At 31.7% G+C, this 19,841-nt stretch overlaps 3 protein-coding genes across 11 annotated transcripts; all 3 read right to left on the bottom strand.

Moving 5' to 3' along the window:
* Positions 1 to 223: 223 nt before the first annotated feature.
* LOC105840027 (rho GTPase-activating protein conundrum) lies at positions 224 to 8,474 on the bottom strand. Of its 9 annotated transcripts, none has more exons than XM_036288084.1 (10): positions 6,980 to 8,474; positions 4,958 to 5,416; positions 4,091 to 4,332; positions 3,733 to 3,863; positions 3,463 to 3,656; positions 3,227 to 3,374; positions 2,781 to 3,124; positions 2,538 to 2,704; positions 2,274 to 2,451; positions 224 to 2,046 (listed from the first exon to the last, which is right to left on the bottom strand). In XM_036288084.1, the coding sequence occupies exons 2-10, from the start codon at positions 5,097 to 5,099 to the stop codon at positions 1,670 to 1,672; spliced, it is 1,923 nt and encodes a 640-aa protein (XP_036143977.1). In that variant the 5' UTR covers positions 5,100 to 5,416; positions 6,980 to 8,474; the 3' UTR covers positions 224 to 1,669. The 9 variants fall into 9 exon arrangements, with proteins under 9 accessions (XP_036143977.1, XP_012542198.1, XP_012542200.1 ...); XM_012686744.3 differs by having other exon boundaries at positions 4,958 to 5,249; XM_012686746.3 differs by having other exon boundaries at positions 4,958 to 5,227.
* A 906-nt stretch (positions 8,475 to 9,380) lies between these two features.
* Positions 9,381 to 12,358, bottom strand: LOC105840028 (immunoglobulin-binding protein 1). The gene is made up of 4 exons (XM_012686747.3): positions 11,976 to 12,358; positions 11,376 to 11,729; positions 10,905 to 11,305; positions 9,381 to 10,276 (listed from the first exon to the last, which is right to left on the bottom strand). The coding sequence occupies exons 1-4, from the start codon at positions 12,120 to 12,122 to the stop codon at positions 10,060 to 10,062; spliced, it is 1,119 nt and encodes a 372-aa protein (XP_012542201.1). The 5' UTR covers positions 12,123 to 12,358; the 3' UTR covers positions 9,381 to 10,059.
* A 2,104-nt stretch (positions 12,359 to 14,462) lies between these two features.
* LOC105840329 (zinc finger CCCH-type with G patch domain-containing protein) lies at positions 14,463 to 17,342 on the bottom strand. Its single transcript, XM_012687230.3, has 9 exons — positions 17,292 to 17,342; positions 16,961 to 17,176; positions 16,571 to 16,648; positions 16,363 to 16,503; positions 16,136 to 16,278; positions 15,512 to 15,690; positions 15,127 to 15,426; positions 14,891 to 15,070; positions 14,463 to 14,811 (listed from the first exon to the last, which is right to left on the bottom strand). The coding sequence occupies exons 1-9, from the start codon at positions 17,340 to 17,342 to the stop codon at positions 14,513 to 14,515; spliced, it is 1,587 nt and encodes a 528-aa protein (XP_012542684.1). The 3' UTR covers positions 14,463 to 14,512.
* Positions 17,343 to 19,841: the final 2,499 nt, after the last annotated feature.

Below are 19,841 nucleotides of genomic sequence, written 5' to 3'. Positions count from 1 at the left end.
GCATGTAGACATAACTAATATCTATAAATCTTGAACATAGGTCATTCTCATGCAGTAAATGCAGGAGTAAGCGAGTTAAATGGGCAAAAACGTCTATTAGATTTTTGCCTTTGTCTATCTTACCTATCTCACTGCTAGACTACCTATAGCATAGAAGAGAACCACAAAATCATAGACATTACCTATGGCTTTTGTGGACATTGATTATATAATCTACACAATGTTTTGTTTTCTTTGGCACTTTATTAACGCGAATATAAAAATTTACGAAATACATACATACATACAAAGTCTTATAATAATATGGCGTATCAAATGGTAAAAATAATACTAAACTTTTTGAAAACATGTCACAATAATTACACACATTCTCAAAATGTTATCTTTTTGTCTTCATAATGTTACTTCACATATTATATATAATGGATTTTGGTTGTTTCCAATAGTTTCCAATCCTATAAACCTTAGACACATTACTGATATCATCGGATAAATATGAAATGATTGTGATCACACATAATAAATGATACTAAACGCCATCTTAGATTCTTTAAAAATATACTAAAACCTAATAATATATATCTCTCCCAATGCTAGTCTGCTATGCATTTTTTTACATACCAAGATATCACTGTTACCAGTTGATTCTATTAAACTGTCGCGTAATTTAATTGAAAACAAATATGTTTCAAAGAATTAAAATTCTAATTATTCTAATGAGGTTCCACGTACAGATTAATGTAATTAACAATATTATAATAAATTATGAAATTTAATGCTATAACATCTGAAACGCCACTTGTATTATATAATATAAAAAATTACGTAATACGTGAATGTACTGTTATATATTTTATCTTGCTATATTACCAATCATAAATATATAATAGAATAAAATTTATATTTAAGAAACAGAATACAATTTATGGATACAATAAAAGAATATAAATATTCTTTTGTGAATTTATACTTAATACAATCATAATATACAATCCATATTTGTTGCAATATAAGATCTCAACTAAAATAAAATTTCTCAACTTACTTGTATTACGTATAAAAAATTTGTTCTCGCAAAAAAACGTTTTATTTAATTTTTAATCTACTAACAGAGAAAAATCTATATGTTAAATTATGGCATTTTCAGACGAATTAGTAAATAGTTAAATATAACGATGAAATGAAATGTAGTACTACTCATAATTAACTAATGAAAAAACTTGTTTATGTAACATTAATTAATTGTACATCTTAGAATTTATTAAAAAACGAAAGATAATGCACATCTCATGATACGTAGATAGACATTATTATTATTATTTATTCAGAATATTTTATGTGTGCAACATACTTTTAGAATCACCTAATGGTCACATTCTACGTAAGACGCAAACGCGGATGCGACAGCCAAATAAAAGCGTTAATAATATTACTGACAATTCTAGTAGGCTATCGAGTCTGCATTTGCGAGTAATGTGCCTATAAACTTTGCGACCTGCGTCTTATGTAGAATGGCTTTAAAATCATCCTTACAAAATTTGATCTGTCAATATGTGTTGCACAATCTATCCACTAATATAAATGTAAGTTTCAAATTATACATATGTAAAAATATATTGTGTGTGTGTGTGTGTGTGTGTATAAAATAACCCAAATTATCTAATTATAATCAAAAATATTTTTTCTTGTATTTGCGATATCTATCTACCTCGGATTGCCTCCGTAATTGATTAATGAGTTCCATTGGAACATACCATAACTTATCGACGTTATTAAGCAGAGCTTCCGTTACTTGACAACATATAGCGGCCATGTTAACTTGGGCGGTAAGATCAGTGTGATCTCGAGGATGAACATACCGGGGTGGAAAGAGCGATGGTGCCACTATCATTGCTACATTATGTATTGACATTTTGTTCGATGCTTGATTTTCGATGACAAGCTTCAGGAAATTCAGTAATGCTTCTAAAGTACACCGATGCTCAACAGGCAGCAATAGTACCAACAAATTGAGAGAATATACTAAGTCATTGGGATTCTTGACACCTATGTAACATGAAATTATTTCTTATAAAGTATATACATAAAATCTCATGTTATAGATATAACTAGTATCTGAAGTAAAGATCCGATTTTGGCTATTATTCTTTTCTCTAGAGAGTCCTATACTCATTTACAAATCAAAATAACTTGTTACAATAATGATAATAATAATAATAATAATAATAATAATAATAATAATAATAATAATAACGTATAATCAATCCACTAACCATGACTTTGATAGAAAGCATCAATTAATTCGATAGTAAGAAGAGGTTGCGGCAAATCTCGTAATAATTTTTTCAAAACAGCTGACAAATCGTGACATGGAGTATGTTTAAACAACTTGTCCATTTCCTTTGGTTTACAATAAAAATCTGTTTCTAGTTCTATACAAATTATTTCCACCTAAAAATAATTGCCATTTTAACAATTGACCTGATAATATACAAATAATGAAAAATTCTAACTAATGACTTTGTGTATATGTTTACCTTCTGCTTATGGCCTCCAACACGAAGAATACCTTCTTCTTTTATTCCACGTTTTGTCAGTTCATTAAGAATCTTTTGAAATACCAGTGGTATGTTGTTCTCTTCGCTTGTTAATTGACTGTCCCTAAGTAGTAACGTCGATAAAGAAACGCCAAACAAATTTCCAGCTACAATAAAATACAATAGACAATCATCACCAGAGAATCATGGCTCATGAAAGACAAGTATAATTACATTACGTACTTTTCCTCCGTCGCTTATTAGGTTTTCGTCTTGTAAGAGGTATATTATATTTATCAAAAATCGCCGTTAATTCGAGCCATAAAAGGGGCTGTAATTTTGTAAAATCTCGTTGCGACAACAATTCTACATCTTGCCGAGCATAATCATCATCGGTCATGAGACTGTCGGAGGACCACACCTGAGATTTGGCCTCATTAGTTTTACACATCTCTTCGAAACTAAGATGACCGTGTGACGATGTACGACTTAATGGACGAGCTATTAAGTTTCCATCCGCCGGTCTGGTCAAGCCGTATAAACTGCTGTGACTTCGCGTTACTGCTGTGTGATTTCCCGAACTCCGACTGAAATATGATGATAACATTTCAGGAACAATTAAAAACAATTATTTAATTATCTGAGGAAGAACAGTTAAAAACAATTATTTAATTATCTGAAGAAAATACCGAAGAGTCGATTCTTTTGGTACAGTTAATTTTCTAACTGACTCGGCATCAAAATTTGCCACATCATTAATATCATTATTATGCCTTTGAATTGGCCTGGCAATGTGTATCGTTCCTAATCTATGATAGCCGGTTAACTGAATTCCTTCTGTAATAATGTATAAAATTTTAAATTAGAAAATTAAAATTACTGTTGAGCATTTAAAAATGATTAAATGCAAATGTAAAAATAATACCAGAATCATTTGCAACATTGCCCCTTGACCAATTGCCAGTTCTCCTAAAAATTTCTTGTACGGGTACAGAAGTTGGAGTAGATACTGGAATAGAATTGAGAACTGTTTGGGGGACACTTGGTGTCCTACGAACCGTTACTTTTCCTTCATTTGATGTTCGATGGAACATAGAAACAAAACTTGGAACACTAGCACTTCAAATAATTAAAATAAATTATATTACAAAAATATGTTAGTTTCAGATATGCTGGTCATAATATAATAACTTACTTTTGATGCACATCTTCAATCACAGTGACTGTCGGAGGTGAAGGAGGTGATGCGTTTTCTGGTGTAGCGCCCCGAATTGAATCTAAAGAATCAGGTGTGGCACTACGTGATCGCGTACCTGTGCTGGATACCTATAAATAAATAAATAAATAAATAAATAAGCGAGCGTATATAACACTAATTTTTTCTATAAATTCTATTTTTTGTGTCATTAAAAACAAATAAGATTTCAAAATGTTCAACTTAAATGGAATACTCGCTGTTTATATATAATCGATCAAAAAATGTCTAAAAAATTAAATTATTAACAATTTCTTTTATTCATACTATTCTTTTATTCATATTATTTATCATATACCTCTACATCTTTAAAAACATCTCTAATATCTGGTTTGCGAATACGTTGGCGCTGATTAAAACGTTGCTTGACTGTATGGTTAAGTGATCTCACGCGACGTTTCACAACCTCTGCTTGGACCCGCGATAGAGGACGTAAAGCCACTCCTAATTCTTCAGGTTGCACTTCCCTGCCTGCTTTCCATGCCTCTGTTAATTGCTCTAAGCCTGCTGCACGTAACCATTCAGCTTCTTCTTCTCCTTCTATAAAAAAAGATTTTATAAATATATTTATTTTATATATTTCAAATATATAATATTACATTGTATGTGCAGTAATGCAGACTTGTATGAATCTTTTATACATTTTTTAATTCTAAAATATATTTAATTCTGTGTGTGTGTGTGTGTGTGTGTGTGTGTGTGTGTGTGTGTGTGTGTGTGTGTGTGTGTGTGTGTGTGTGTAATATTTATTTACTATATATTATACAATTTTTATATTATACAGTAGCGAGCAAAACAAGACTCTATCTGCATTTTTGTTCTGTCTTTTGTCTGCATAATTGTTGTTCTATGGCATTATTCAATGGTACGATAGATTATATATATTTTTACAATACGTTATAGTATTAAGGCAGAAACACAGACTTTTGCATAACGTATAATGCATGACACATAAGAAAATCAAGCAATTAAAATCTTGTATTTTCCTTTCAAAAAAATATATGCATAAATAATATATGCATAAAAAATAAAATAAAACGTTTTTTTTTTTTTTTTTTTTCAAAAGCATGAAATAAAATGACAAATTTAAGTCATTAATTTTTTGCTTGCTATTGTATATAATATATAGCTTAGATCCTTAAATTATAGTAATACATATATATACCATCATAACTTCGGGGGCTGCACTCTTCATCTAAATAATCATCCAATATTTTTGTTTCCTCTATCATTTTCTGATATTCCTCCCAGTATTCGAGTAGGTGGCTATCACATCCTGCATAGGTAGCACCATGTTCTCTATCCATGTTGTGTTTCCGTTTCTCTTATATCTTTTATATGGATATATAATACATATACTGTGTGTGCGCGCGTGTGTGTGTGCACAATGTTCATCAACTAAAGAGTCTTTAAAAACATTGAAAAACTCTCACTCCTGAAAATATTTTTTCTGATATCTAAAAAAGATGATATCAATCATGTCACACAAGCTCTGCTTCACTTATATATCACTGATGTCTTTCTTAGCCTAATCTCGAATGATTCAGAGAGAGATAACATCAACGTGTAAATGTCGTATTAATGTAAGGAAATGTATGAAATTATGAGTAATATCAGAGACAGCCTGAAAAAATGTATGATTATTAATTATATAGTAATTTTCACACACACACACACACACACACACACACACACACACACACACACACACACACACAACACAACACAACACATTAAATAGTATAAAATTGTAAACTTTTATTGATTTTTAATAAGACTTTATGGATAAAAAAACAGCACCAGATAAATTTTTTCTATTCATCCCCCATGTTTATTTACTATAAGACAAAATATCATTTTGAATATATAATAAATAAATTTAAATACAGAAATTTATTCACGTAATTTGCCATTGCAGACACATGCAGTGAATTTACATCAGGGCTCTTACATGTGAAATTATCTACGTGTATGTATGTAATTTAAATTATGTTTAATGTCATCTGTGTAAACAATGAGCGATTTATAAATCATAGATTCATAATTCGTTAGATAGAAATATCGTAAGTTTATATTTTGTTTGTAATTTTATTTTTATTTGCTATTATTCAGTTCAACAAAATTTTTAACATTTACTGTAAAAAAAATAATGGTTAAAAAATCTTGACATTTTTTTTCTTATATTATAACTGTGACTACATATTACAACCAAGTACTACGTTGTTTGTCATTTAAAAGTTCACAGTGAAGATACAAAGTAATGTACAGAATACTTTTAGATTAGTATATCATGTGTCTATTTTTTATATATCGTTTTGTATCATTTATTAACAATTCTAAAACTTATTATTTTTTCTGTATTTTATTTTATTATATCTAATTGTCATTGCATATTGCATATGAAAAAGGTTTGTGTAAACCTAAACAATTCATTACAATTGTGCTGTAAATTTTAATACTGCATCTCCATGGATTATTTACACATCGTTTAGTTTGAAAACATTGTTAATATCTGAATTTTTAATCTTGATAAAATAAATATAAATAATGTTAAAAATTAAAAATGAAATAATTTCTACTATTTTTCTGGTGAAATCTAAAGGTTCACTGATTCATAAATTATTGATTATATAGATGACGCTATCTAGTATTGTATTATATCTTCATATAATTTACATTGTATGCACGTAATGCAGGTAATTTATATTTTACACCCAATCTTAATAAATAGTATATTCCATTTATATATAATATTTATATAATTATAATACTTTTTAGGTTGCATATTGTCTATCCGAAGAAGGTTCGTAATATAAACAATAACCTATGTGGTTGTAATTTTGAAATTTATGGCACAATTACTCTGGATTATACCAAAGAATTTTATCGATGCGCTCGTTTTGGTGCGATTACAGAGAACAAACAACAGTAAATTCACAGTAAAATGTCTTTGGCGAACGATACGCGTTTCATCACGCGTTTCAACGCGCGCAAACTTGGATATACTTAACAGTCACCATGATCATTTATTATTTTATTTGGTACACGCATATAACGTGAATAACAGGCATATGACCTCCAACGCGCTCGTAAACAGCGAACAATCTCTCTCCTCGAGAAACGTAATAAGAGTTAAACAGATATAAAAGAATGCAAGAGGCGCAAAGTTGAATTATTTGCAACGCACATCGTCCCTCCCTCGAATAATCGACGGTACGCATCGCAGATCGCAGGCAATGCAAGGCAATCCCAGGTGCGTTGTGTAAACACGCAGCTTCCACAAGTCGCTCGCGCTTGCGTTCGCGTTCGCGCGCACCATATATACTAATCAAAAGTACACCTTATGGGTGCGTTCGGGGAGACGCTATTAGCGCTACCAGCATCAGTCCATCTTCATTACTCATTAAAAGTAGAACAAAGATAAACTGATGCTGATAGCGCTAATAGCGTCTCCTCGAACACACCCTATGTGGAATCATCACACGCGAAATGAACGTGTTTACGAACATGTACTTGCCGCGTATATCCCGATCTTGATACATAACCTTAATTCATCATTTGCGACTTGCGCTACAACTCGGTTGACCCCGTGAGTCCCGTGACGTCTCTTTCATGAATGGAGTATACGCTGGTGTGCGCTGGTATGCGCGTCGCGAGCGAGATTCCTTTGCGGAGGAACTTAATGACATGTGCAGGCTCATCGTATGCCTCCGAAAGCAAGTTTCGAGATACTGGTTGATACTGGTGGAGGTGGAGGCTAGAGGATATAAACAGAGAAAGAGAGAGAAGGGAAGGGAGAGAGAGGGGGGGCAGAGAGAGAGAAAGAGAAAGAGAGAGAGAGAGAGAGAGAGAGAGAGAGAGAGAGAGAGAGAGAGAGAGCTATTAGAGACATAGAACTATAGAAGTGGAAATAAAAGAAAAGATGAACATTCTACTGCGAGCTCATACCAGCTCATACATCGTGCATCGGCTCGGCACAGACATCCATGCAGGATCGTCCTAAAGACGTTCAGAGGGTATTTTAAGGATCGAGGCAAGATGAATCGTGTGGGAAGTGATAGACTTTCTATCGCACAAAAAATGAATACGGAGCGCGATTTTTCGTGGCTAGCCACTTCCGAAAATTCCTAATGTACTCGAATTAATCGGGCGGGATTGAACGCTATGTACATTGTATGTACGTGCATGGATGCGTGCATGCGTGTTTCCAAGCATGCAAGCACATTGCGGAAAAAAATTTCCAACACCGTCCGACAACCTGTTGCGCGCACACCAGCTCACATATATGTATGTGCATATGCACCGTTGACTCGCGGCTCGTAGCATTTTTGTCGTTCCTGAATGACACCTGCATACACAATTTCAGGATTAGGTGCCATTATCGAGCAGCAACGGCAGCAAGATAACTGCGATTTTTGGTGCCACTGCCAAAATCATCTGTCATCTGTCACATATAAATACATGCATTTTTGTTCATTTTATACCTCAATGGGTATCAGTGATTGTCTCGCTGTCTCGCCAAACAAGGTTTTCATGTCTCTTATATTGTTAACAAAACAGAATGTTCAGATTAAAGCGCATTCTTTTTACTCACGTTAAAATAAAGAGATTTTACAAATTTTCCTTCCATTTTTTCTTTTGACTGTGCATCAAGAATATATTGATAAAAAAATAATAAAATTTGTTAGCAAATATAATAAGAAATAACTTATAAATATTTTTATTTAAATATCTTTTTTCTAAATTTAGATTTATTTAATAATTATCTTACTCATTTGTAATTCAATATAAAATTTAATGTCTCTTTTGTGAATAATTCTTTTTGCTCTTTTTAATAAATTTACACACTTCGAGAAATAAAAATTGAACCAATTGTGTGCAAAAAAATACATTATATTTAATATATACACAGATATAAAAAAATTATGCACATAATGCAAATTCATGACTGCATTTAGAAGAAAAAGTAGCTTTGTAACTGTTGTATAATTCTTTAATTCTTCAATACGATTGATTCTTGCTCTTGGTTCATGTCGGATTTAAATGTATATACCAATCATATAATAAAAATTTACAACAATTGCAAAGCTACTTTTTCTGTTGAATCTATGTATCTTTCGCATTGATAATGAAAATAATCATACTTAAAACAATGCAAAAATTTGATTGTTATTGATGATATAAATTACATTTGCAATTATCAACTTGATTATATGCCAATCGAGCATTATCATTCACAGTATATTAACTTATATGGTACTGTCGATCATATTAACTGTGCGCGCGGTGTGTGTGTGTGTGTGTGTGTAGTATGCGTAAATACATGGAAACTGTCTGTTCACACACACACACACAATGCGCGCGCGCGCACATTTGCAAGAGACTTCTTCAAGAGACACATAATGCACGCTAGTGATCGAGACAACCATTTGCAAATACTTAACTGTGACAAGTACAGATTCATATTACAGGATTATGTGTCATCATTCAGTCATTAACATAAAGATCAAGATGTGAACCTCGAGGCAAGCGAGTTGTTTCCCGAGCGACGCAGTTTCTTGAGAAATCTAGAATGCTGTTTGACCAACTCCCACAGATAAAATTTATTATAGATTCGTATTAAATAATTCATGATTTTATTTCTTTCTTGCGACGAGCAAAATAATAGTACATTCAATGTTAAATGAGAAGAGTGGGGAAGAGTCCCAAATGGGTTTCTTGCATATTCGATTAAATCTTACATGTTACACACAGAAACATAAAATACACAGCCTTGCAAACATTTTCGACTTCAATTATTTTTTCAGCCAATAACTTCAAGGAGATATTGAATTATTATCCACATCATTATAAAAATATATATTAATAGATTTACTAAAACAACCCTTGTAGACACTTGATATATCTATTGCTATTAATAATATCTATTGCACAATATTAAATTATCTAGAGTATTCTAGAAGAATACAATATTGTACAATATTATTGATCGTTAGAGACTGCTTAACTGATAAGATACATTAATAATTCTTAAAGCATCTTTTATGTTTCCAAAACGCATTTCACAGTCTATTTTAAGATAGGCTCGCAACTTTCTACAAATTCGATAAACATGACTGGAATCACAGTTTCAAATATCGAAATAAAAACACGCAATTGAATGAGGATATGAAGTATATATACAACACACACACACACGTGCGCACACACATAATGGGATATAGAATAATATGTAACATACATTGATCTTAAATTGCTCTCATATGTCTAACTTCTATTAGCACGATTACCCCATCCGCGTCGATGTATGTCTTTATATTCATCCATCGCACGCGCGCGTTCGAGATATTCGGAATCATCTTTTTCTTCCATCTCCTCCTTCAAAATGGCTTCGTTGTCCTCACTGTTTGCGCCTATATCTTTATTTGCCATATTTTGCAGACAGCGAGAATTGTTTGCATTATGCTGTGATGGATCAGGCCAACTAAAAAAATACACAAAGTTTATGTTATCACAATTTTGAATAAAAAAATACTTTGTCAAGGGGACAAGCTTTTCGCTTATAGATTTCAACAAATCGATTATTATTTTTAAATATTTCGTTAAAGTTTTTATTTTAATTTATAAATTGTTTGCAAAATTTTTAATGCATTTTATCATTTTTTCAAATCTGTTGCTAGGCTAACTCGTTTAGTTTTGTCTAATTGACTGAAAATGATGTTTTCCATTTTTAATCACATTTTTTTTGTCTGATTTAAAATAAAAAAATTCTAATCTTTCGATTTTTTTCGAAAAGAAACTCGTAGAAAAAACAAAAAGATAATCAAAATGTTTTGAAAAGTGCAAAAACATTATGTTTGTACACAAATATCAATTTTTTAACTTAATGTAGATCAGATGAGAACTACATTTGTGTAAGCTAAGAATTTTTTTAATTTTTTTAAATTTAGGTAATTTCTACATTTTTAATCATGGCAACAATAAGTTGCTACTTTTCTGACATATTCATATAACTTTACCAATAATTATATCAAAAATATCTTTTCTAAATATTTGAAAAAATCTTAAAGAATATTCAAATATTAAAAAATCAATAAATATCTTATACTTACTCTCCATCTTTAATCCTTTGTTCGTAGAACTCCTGTACCGTTAAAACTGGTAAACTCGGATAGCCTGCTCCAAAAACTTTCTTTTGCACTTCATCACGTGTAATAATAACAGGTTGCAGTTTCGGAGCTGATGATTTTCGCTTTTGAGTCCTTTGAGATTCAGAAGCCAAAGTGTGCATTGGTTCCATCTTCATATTTTCCAATATCTCTTTCTCCGTCTTTAATAAATTTAACTCCTCGACAATTCGGATGGCATATAATTTTACAAGAGTAACGAAATATTCCCTCTTGATTTCGTCATCAATGTTTGGATTGTCTAAATTTTTCTTCAAAATATCCAAACGAGATTCTAAATCTTTTTCCTGTTGATATCTTTGCAACTTTGCATTTCTACGAATCACCTAAAATAAAATCAAAATAATTATGCCCTATATAAATTTATGACATGTTATAATAAAAAAAGGAACCAACCATATTTTCTAACATTCTCGATGAAGATTCTGGTGTACTATGACTTTGATTAGCTTCTGCCTCCTTCTTTTCATCAGTTGAACTTATTTCTGGTATTTCAACATCTGTCAAACTGTATGCTTTTAGCCGTTTTAAAAAGTCTACAAAATAGACTTCTGCTACTTTAACAAGATGCATTCTGTCATCGGTGCTGCATATCTGATTAGTGAGCTTGCCCAACAGAGCTGGTAATAAGAAGTACTTGATATTCTCCGTAGCCACTTCGTCAAAAGTTTCATTGCTGCTAAACATATCTACCATAGACACCAGTCTTGTTGCATCTTCAAACATATGCATTGCCCGTTTTACATCCAACTGTAAATAGTAATGAAAAAAAGGTAAAAATTCCATTTTGTTGCAATAAGAGATAGAAACAAGTTTTATTTCATATAGAAATTGTACATAAATAAATATTGTATAATATTTTTCTCTTCGACAAAGTTTTTCAAAACAAACTCAATGTATAACCTTCAGATGATTAGTAATAAAACTGCAATATTTAAATATTATGCAATAATATTGAACGTGTTCGCGTTAATCGAAAAAGAATTTAACTTTTACCTGTACTTTCGAACTGTTTGTTGGTTCTGCAGTAGCATTAATAGTATTGAACAACTCAAAAGCGTTGTCAAATAACTCTGACAATGTTGTGGAATCATTCTTATCTTTTTCATGACTTGAGTCCTTCGATAAAATTTCTTCCGACATCGTTACTTTGCCTCACTTTAATCTAGGTTAAAAATATGCAATAACTAAATCACAAATCACACATAACAGGATTAACAGGGAGAGAGAACTGAAAACCAAAGGTGCGATCCACTTTACAATGCTTTAAAGCATTTTATTGACCAATTAGAACAAAAAATTTTATGAATTGACCACTGAAATCTAGACATACTGGAAACAGCGCTCAGCAGCGCTGACGAAATGCGAGAAAAGGATAGACAATACCAAAGGGTACATACTCGGCGGTACTCGGCGCTAATCGGCGCCATTCGGCATTGCTAGACGACTGATTTGCCGAGTGGCGCCGACTAGCGCCGAGTACCGCCGAGTCTACCTGCCAACGATCACGACCGCCGCTGCCATCATGTTAGTTTACGCTTCAGCGCCGGTCAGATGCTCTGTTAACTCCGTGCGTGTCTCGCGCTATTCAGATATTCAGAATTCGATTTGTGCGCAGGTACGGTGTTGAGTGGTGTTGAGAGTGGTGCCGTCGTACTAACAGACGAGACGCGAGCCATGTGAGATCGTACGTAATAGAGGTCGTATTTATGTGTAAAGCGCGGCATCATGCGTTTGCCTTCGGTTTCGAGTAAAGTGTTCATGTGCGCATTCAAGCAAAGTATTTGCTCAAAGGGGATACGTTCGATAGAATATCGCAAATGCTAATTAAGTGAAGTGCTACTAGTTGTCGTGCGAGCTACATACAAAATTCTCGAAACAAATTTGTCTCCGTTCGTTGTATCTCGGCGCGTAATTTTCATTCAACGGTTTTCCTTGGCCTGCGTTTCCACGAAGTTACGTTACGTCACGCCACTTTCGCAATATGTTGATTTTCATTCCGAGCAAAGTTTTCATGTGCGCGTATTCGCTCAAGGGGGGTACGCAATCCGTTCGGTAGAATGTCGATCGTGCCAATAATGAAACTTTACTAGTCGTTGCGCAATCATACAGAGATACAAAACTCTGGGAGCGAATTGCTTTACTTCTGTTTAGTGTGCCTCGACGTGTGCATTCAAACGATTCTTGGTGCTTTTTTCGAGTTTTGTTTCGTGACATCACGCATCATACTACTTTTCTGCCATATTTTCTTTTTTGATTCGCCGCCAATTAGACAAGTCGTACTTTTCACGTATTTTTTCAAATGTAACGGTCGCGCTAAGTAAAATTCTCGCGCGCGGTTTACGTTTTACTCGTGTGTGATATATTAGCCGTAATATCAGGATTGCCGAATAAAGTATCGGGCGATCGTTATTAATGTGTGGCTCGAGAATAGCAGGATGATATCAGCAGAAAGCGGCATCCATGGAGCGACTCGGTATTCCGGAAAAGGAATGTAGCAGTAGCAGCAGCAGGAGCAGCGACAGCAATCGGTGAGTGAATTTTTATCAAATCAATTATTTGAATTTATATTATGTATATGTGGTATTGCACATTTATAGAACACGATTATGCACATTTGTATAAAACAGATTTAAAATATGAATCCATATATAATTGTAAAAGTTACGGGTATAGCATGAAACAGAACCAAATAAACGTGGACACAGCATAGAAAGTAATGCACATTACCTACGGGATTCATAGATATTTGACTACGTAGTTCAATGTGCACATTTTATGCACATAGAGGCGCTGATGAATGAAAACACCTTAAAACGACGCAATGATTGCTCTCAGGTTCCTCTGTTAGTAGTCTTTGCGCACTAATGCCAACCAGTATTGTTAGACGGGACGGTTTTTCTCGCACATGCGCGTCAAATATGACATTATTAGGGATGTGTTCGGGGAGACGCTATTAGCGCTACCAGTATCAGTTTATCCTTGTTTTAATGAGTAATAAAGACGGACTGATGCTGGTAGCGCTAATAGCGTCTCCCCGAACGCACTCTAGATATAAAAATCTGATTTATATAGATTTTTTAGGAGCTTTATTTTGACTATATAATTATATAAAATTTTTTTTTTAAGTCAAAATTGTATAAAATCAACTAAAATAATAGACAATTATACTGCGAATTCTCGCGCATGCGCGAAAAAAACTGTCCCATTTAACACACTGATGCCAACTGACAAAGTGGGCGTGAATTATACTGTCATTTTTTTTGCACTGTCGGTATATAACCGATACAGAATGTAAACATTTAAAACACGGTACATGTAAAACACGCATACGCACGCACGCACACACACACACACACACACACAGAGAGAGAGAGAGAGAGAGAGAGAGAGAGAGAGAGAGAGAGAGAGAGAGAGAGAGAGAGAGAGAGAGAGAGAGGGGTGGGGAGAGGGGTGAGGCAAAGGGATTGATAAAACAATATATTTAACTTTATATACAGCCATACTTATATTTTTTATCTGTCGTACAAATATCAAAATACAGATAATTTAGCTTTATTTCTCCTTTGATTCTGTTCGGCGACAATACTTTTCTCAGAGGCTTTTAAATTAACAAGTTCCTTTTGTTTCTCGTTATATTTTATTGCAATGCTATTATAAAGTACGCTACCCTTGGCATGCTTTGTTAACGATTCTTTGAGCTTCGACGATTCCCTTTCTAAACGATTTATGTTTTCCCCAATTTGAAAACTGGCTACATTTAGATTCCTATTGGATTCTGCTCTAAGTTTATTTTTACTTTGCGAACTACTAGCTGTTATACTTTCTTTAGCTGCACAAAAATAATTAATAATAGTTAAATGTAATACAATTATAATTATATTCAATAAATGCTTTTATTTTCAACTTACGCTTATCACCTAACGTTCTATTTATGAAATTAAACACATTATTATCCTCTTTTTGTTTTTCTCTCTGATACTGTTTTTCTCTTTGTTGCTCCAATTTTTGTTGTTGTTTCCGCATTTTACGTTCAGCAGAAAACAAATCTTTGTCGTTACCAGCAAATTCACGTAATTCCATACAATGATCTAAAAAGTAAAACAAATTAACCCTGTGTTGCACAATCGAAGAAACTTAAACAAACCTAATGATTTTCCTGCCGGCAAAACTTGGGCTTCAACAGGTTCTATTCTACCATCACTCTGTTTTCCAAGACCAGTACCAATTACATAACCCATTTGCATCATTAATTTACTTCCAATGCCACGTGTGTGTCTCTCCCAATTTCCTAAAGGCTCATTGGATTGTAACGTGAAAAGAGATTTGTGAACTAATTGATCATTTCTATAAAAGTTTGACTCGGAATCGTTATCAACATTATTAATATCTTCATCGCCATCATCGGTATCATTAGATGTATCTGACATTTCTAAGTTTGTGTCATCTGTGAGCACAATCAATATTTTTTTCTAAAAAAATTTCTTTCTTATAAATTTAATGTGTTTAATTAATTTTTAATATATTTTTACCAAGTGGTAAGAGATCTTGTAAACCAGCTTCTATAATTTTACCGCTTGACTCAAATTTTACTCTATATTCATCTCCACCCTTTTCAGGCAATTTTAAAACAACAGATCTTTGCCACATGTTATTTTTTTGTTTAGTTAACACTTTACTTCCCACTTTGATGTTATAAAAATCAGGCTCTCTGCAAATTGAAAGTTATTCTGAAGTAAGTTTTAAAATTATATAAATAGAATTTCTTCTATAAAAACCAAACAAGTCTATTATTTACAAAATTTGAATCATGGCATATCAAATCTTTTTTTATCAGTAGCATGTGATGCACAATTTTATCCTAGCAAGAAACAAAAAAAAATAGGAAATGTAAATATGTATCGATAATAAAATTTCTGCAAAAACCAAACAAGTAAAGAAGTTTTTTTAATGGATTTAAAAACTAATAATCAAAGCCTACAACTTTGTTCTTATATATACGCACGCGGATGGGCGCATACGTGTATATATATTCAATGAAAATTACATTATATTTATATAATAAACGAAAAATGAGAAGTTTTGTTTCTTGAAAATTTAAGACTTGTTTAATATTTTTATAGAAAACTTTAAATCTTTTAATTAAGAAGAAATACTTGTACTCCTGTAGGCTTGAAAATGGCACAATTTCACCATGACAATAATGGCAATTTTCGTCGGAAAACTTGCAATTACTGTTGAGAAAATATGGACATGGTACCATTTCTTTATGCGTTGGATTGAGAAAGAGCACTCGAACCTAGAATTAGTAAATTCATAATTTAGGCGTTGGAAGTGAAATAAAAAATATATAACAATTTTGCAATTAGCATCATTAACTTGCCTTAATGTCATGGATATTTTTAATTGTTTCATCACTGTCTCTATAAACAGAACATATCATAGCATTGTGATAACCGATACCACCCCAAGTACTGCCATGAGGAGCTTTACATTTCATACCCTCTAGCTCTTTTAATTCATCCTAAAAGGTCAACTTGTACCGTATAATTGCATCACTGCTATGACATAGAGAATAATTGTATACTGACTTCAATGCTATTAGAAGCTGCAGTAGTCATATCGTCTTGTTTATCCTCGCTGTTGTCTGCAAGTTTTTCCAGCTCTGCCTGATGGATGTAAACAAGTGTTTTTAATATTGCATCAAAACTGCCTCTATATTATAATTTTACATACCAAATATATATAATATTCATAATGCTCGAAAATTATAAAAATATGCTGTAATAAAATCTATATCTGTAGTCTGATGAAACATGCTTTACAATATTGTTCTACTTTTTACACACACATACACACACACACACACATACACACACATATTTTCTCAATAATAATTAATTAATTTTGATTAATAGGAAGGATAAGGGTGGTAAAGCTGAGTCCCCTGGCAACAATTAGTAATCATTTCTAAGACAAACCTTGAACAATAGATATTCTCTATCCAATAGATCCTCCACCTTGTCATCAGGATTATAAGAATTACTATCATTCTTATTTTTGTTTTCTCCTTCGAGACGTTGCAAACTTTCTTTCGTCAAAGAAATAAGTTCCTCGATATCAGACTTGAGACTGAGCAAATTATCTTTATCGGGACCTTTCGGCGTTATAGATAATGTTGTGTCCACTTGTGATAGCTACAAAAGTAAATACAGAATGCAAAGAAAAAATAATTACGATGAATTAGACTCATGTGCGAATTGTGTTTCTGCATATCGATTGTTAACATACTAATGTTTAATATCGATATACCTGGGTTTCATACTGCTCGATAGCTTCTTTTAAACTTCTTGCGTCTGTCATACTGAACAGTCACTGAAACACGCGAGGAAACAACTGCGAAATTGAACGATGATGAAAATTTGTGATACTTGCAGTAAACTTGCGTAAAATAAGATTCGGTTTTAAGTTCTATTTGGGAATATTAGAAGTTCCTAGGACATGCGCAGTGAAGCAACGCTAGAAATCTCAATCACGTATGTATTTATTAAAATAACAGGTATCGTTATATCCCTCATGAAAAAAGAATTAAAAAAACAATCTAGGGCTGGTATTCATAGTCGAATCTTATTTAAAGATCGTCTCAAGCAATGTCTTAAGATGCTAATACGGCTTTGTGATTGGTTTGTGGCATCTTAAGACAGTACTTAAATAATCTTAAATATAAGATCCGACTATGAATACCGGCCTAGGTCTTATAGATATTTAATTACAAATTTTTAGATATTTCTAAAAGATGTCTAAAAAATATCTTAATATACATTTTTAAGATATTTGTCACATAATATGAGTTTTAAATTTCTAAAAGAGAGATCTTCAAGACATTTCTATATAGATTTTTGAAATGATATATTTCAAAATGTTGCAGACGATATCTTTTTAGATCACTACAAGATATCTTTTAAAAATCTAAAAGATATTTTTTATTTATATGAAAAGAAGAAATGGCTAAATTAATGGTCAAAATCTTTCTCTCTCTTTATCTATATCTCTATTGCTACTTCTATCTCTCTTACTCATATGTATTCTTTTTTAATATAGTGTTAATTAATATTTAACATCTCATATTGAATATGTAATTATACACTTTATTACTTTATATTAAATTTATAATATTAGCATATATTAGCATTTATTAATTATAATTTCTAATAACTTTATTATATATTATGTAGATGCATAATATTATACATATGTTTAATATATCTTACACATTATTAATATAAGAATAAATAATTGTAAAAAATACATGTAGTATACATTTATGAATTTTAAAACTTATTTGAGATGAAAGGTAACAGAGTACGAGTTTGTTGAAATTAATCGCGTGACCGATGACGATACTTTACGCATGCGTACAATATGCCGAGTGTGATAAATTCTACCAACCTGTCAATATATTATCCCACTCTGCTGAAATTACGTATCGTAATTGTTTACAATTTTTTAAATATATAACAAGATTTTCAAAATTTTTTGCTAATTTTTTGCTCTTAAATATTCTGATCTCAAATTCATTGCTCTTTATTCATTCACAGGAAATTAATATCAAATGTGGGGATATTGAAATGATTATGGGGGTGCGTTCCGAATAAGCTTTTGCTAACTATTTTTTTAGTTACAAAGTTGGTAATCCTTTAACTTTGTTTTGTTCCGTTATAAATCAACTGATTGGGTGCGTTCTTAAATTCGCAACGGATGCAGCCAGATACACCAGAATGTCATTACATCTTTGTTACTTACGGAAAGTTGAACAAAGATAGAATGACATTCTTGTGTATCTGGCCACATCCGTTGCAAATTTAAGAACGCACCCCTTCAGTTGAATTCATCATATTTATTAATAAGCAAAAATGAATATTGCTGTATCAAACGAAGCTTTATCAAAGTATAAGTTACCTATATGAATCTGATGTGCCTAATACACATATAGGGCTATGTACAATTGCTTTTCTGCAGAAATAGGCATTCTGCCACAATTTTTTCCACCCTCTAAATCATCTTTTAATAACAATAATAAGTACCCACTAAACATGAAACCTTTAGAAAACGTTACATTCGAGAAAAATACATCGCATTAAAAACGTTTTATAATGAATGTTTATGCTATGTTGCATAGACGTTTTGGTAAAACGTTTTATTTCTAACGTCTACGGAACGTCACAAGAACATAATAAAAAATTACAATTTTTATTATTTATTAATTTTTAATTTTTTTGTAAAAATATTTTATATTCTATTACATATAATTCCCAGATAGCACAAAATATTATCATAAATATTTATAAATATTTTAGTTCAAGAAATTTTAGAACAAATTTATTTTCAAAAAATATTTTTTAAAGATTATATAATTATTTTCATAAACCATTTAGAAATAATACAAAAATTATTATCAACAATATATAGAATATATTTTTAATATACTAAAAAATATTTATGGTATATAAACTTGAAATATTTTTTATATTCTTTGATAATAATGGTATAAATATTTATTTTAAATATTTTCATAAATGTTTATCATAATTTTTTTTTATACCTGACAAACTCGGACATAAAAATATGTACAAAATATTTATCATAAATATTTTTCCTTCTTATAAATATTTTATAAATATTTTATAAATATTTTGTGCTATCTGGGTTATATACCTAAAAGATTCTCGAAATTCTTCATTGTTATACATATAAACAACAGTTTCAATAAAATTTGCAACTCTTGGTTTTTTATGTGTGCAGCGGTTTTTATTTTCAACCATATTAATAAAATTCATTAATTTTTCATCATTTTTATCACTT

The sequence above is a fragment of the Monomorium pharaonis genome, chromosome 6, assembly GCF_013373865.1.
Source record: "Monomorium pharaonis isolate MP-MQ-018 chromosome 6, ASM1337386v2, whole genome shotgun sequence".
Classification (NCBI taxonomy): domain Eukaryota; kingdom Metazoa; phylum Arthropoda; class Insecta; order Hymenoptera; family Formicidae; genus Monomorium; species Monomorium pharaonis.
Note: the sequence above shows the minus strand (reverse complement) of the source record. Positions and strands in the feature narration are given on the sequence as shown.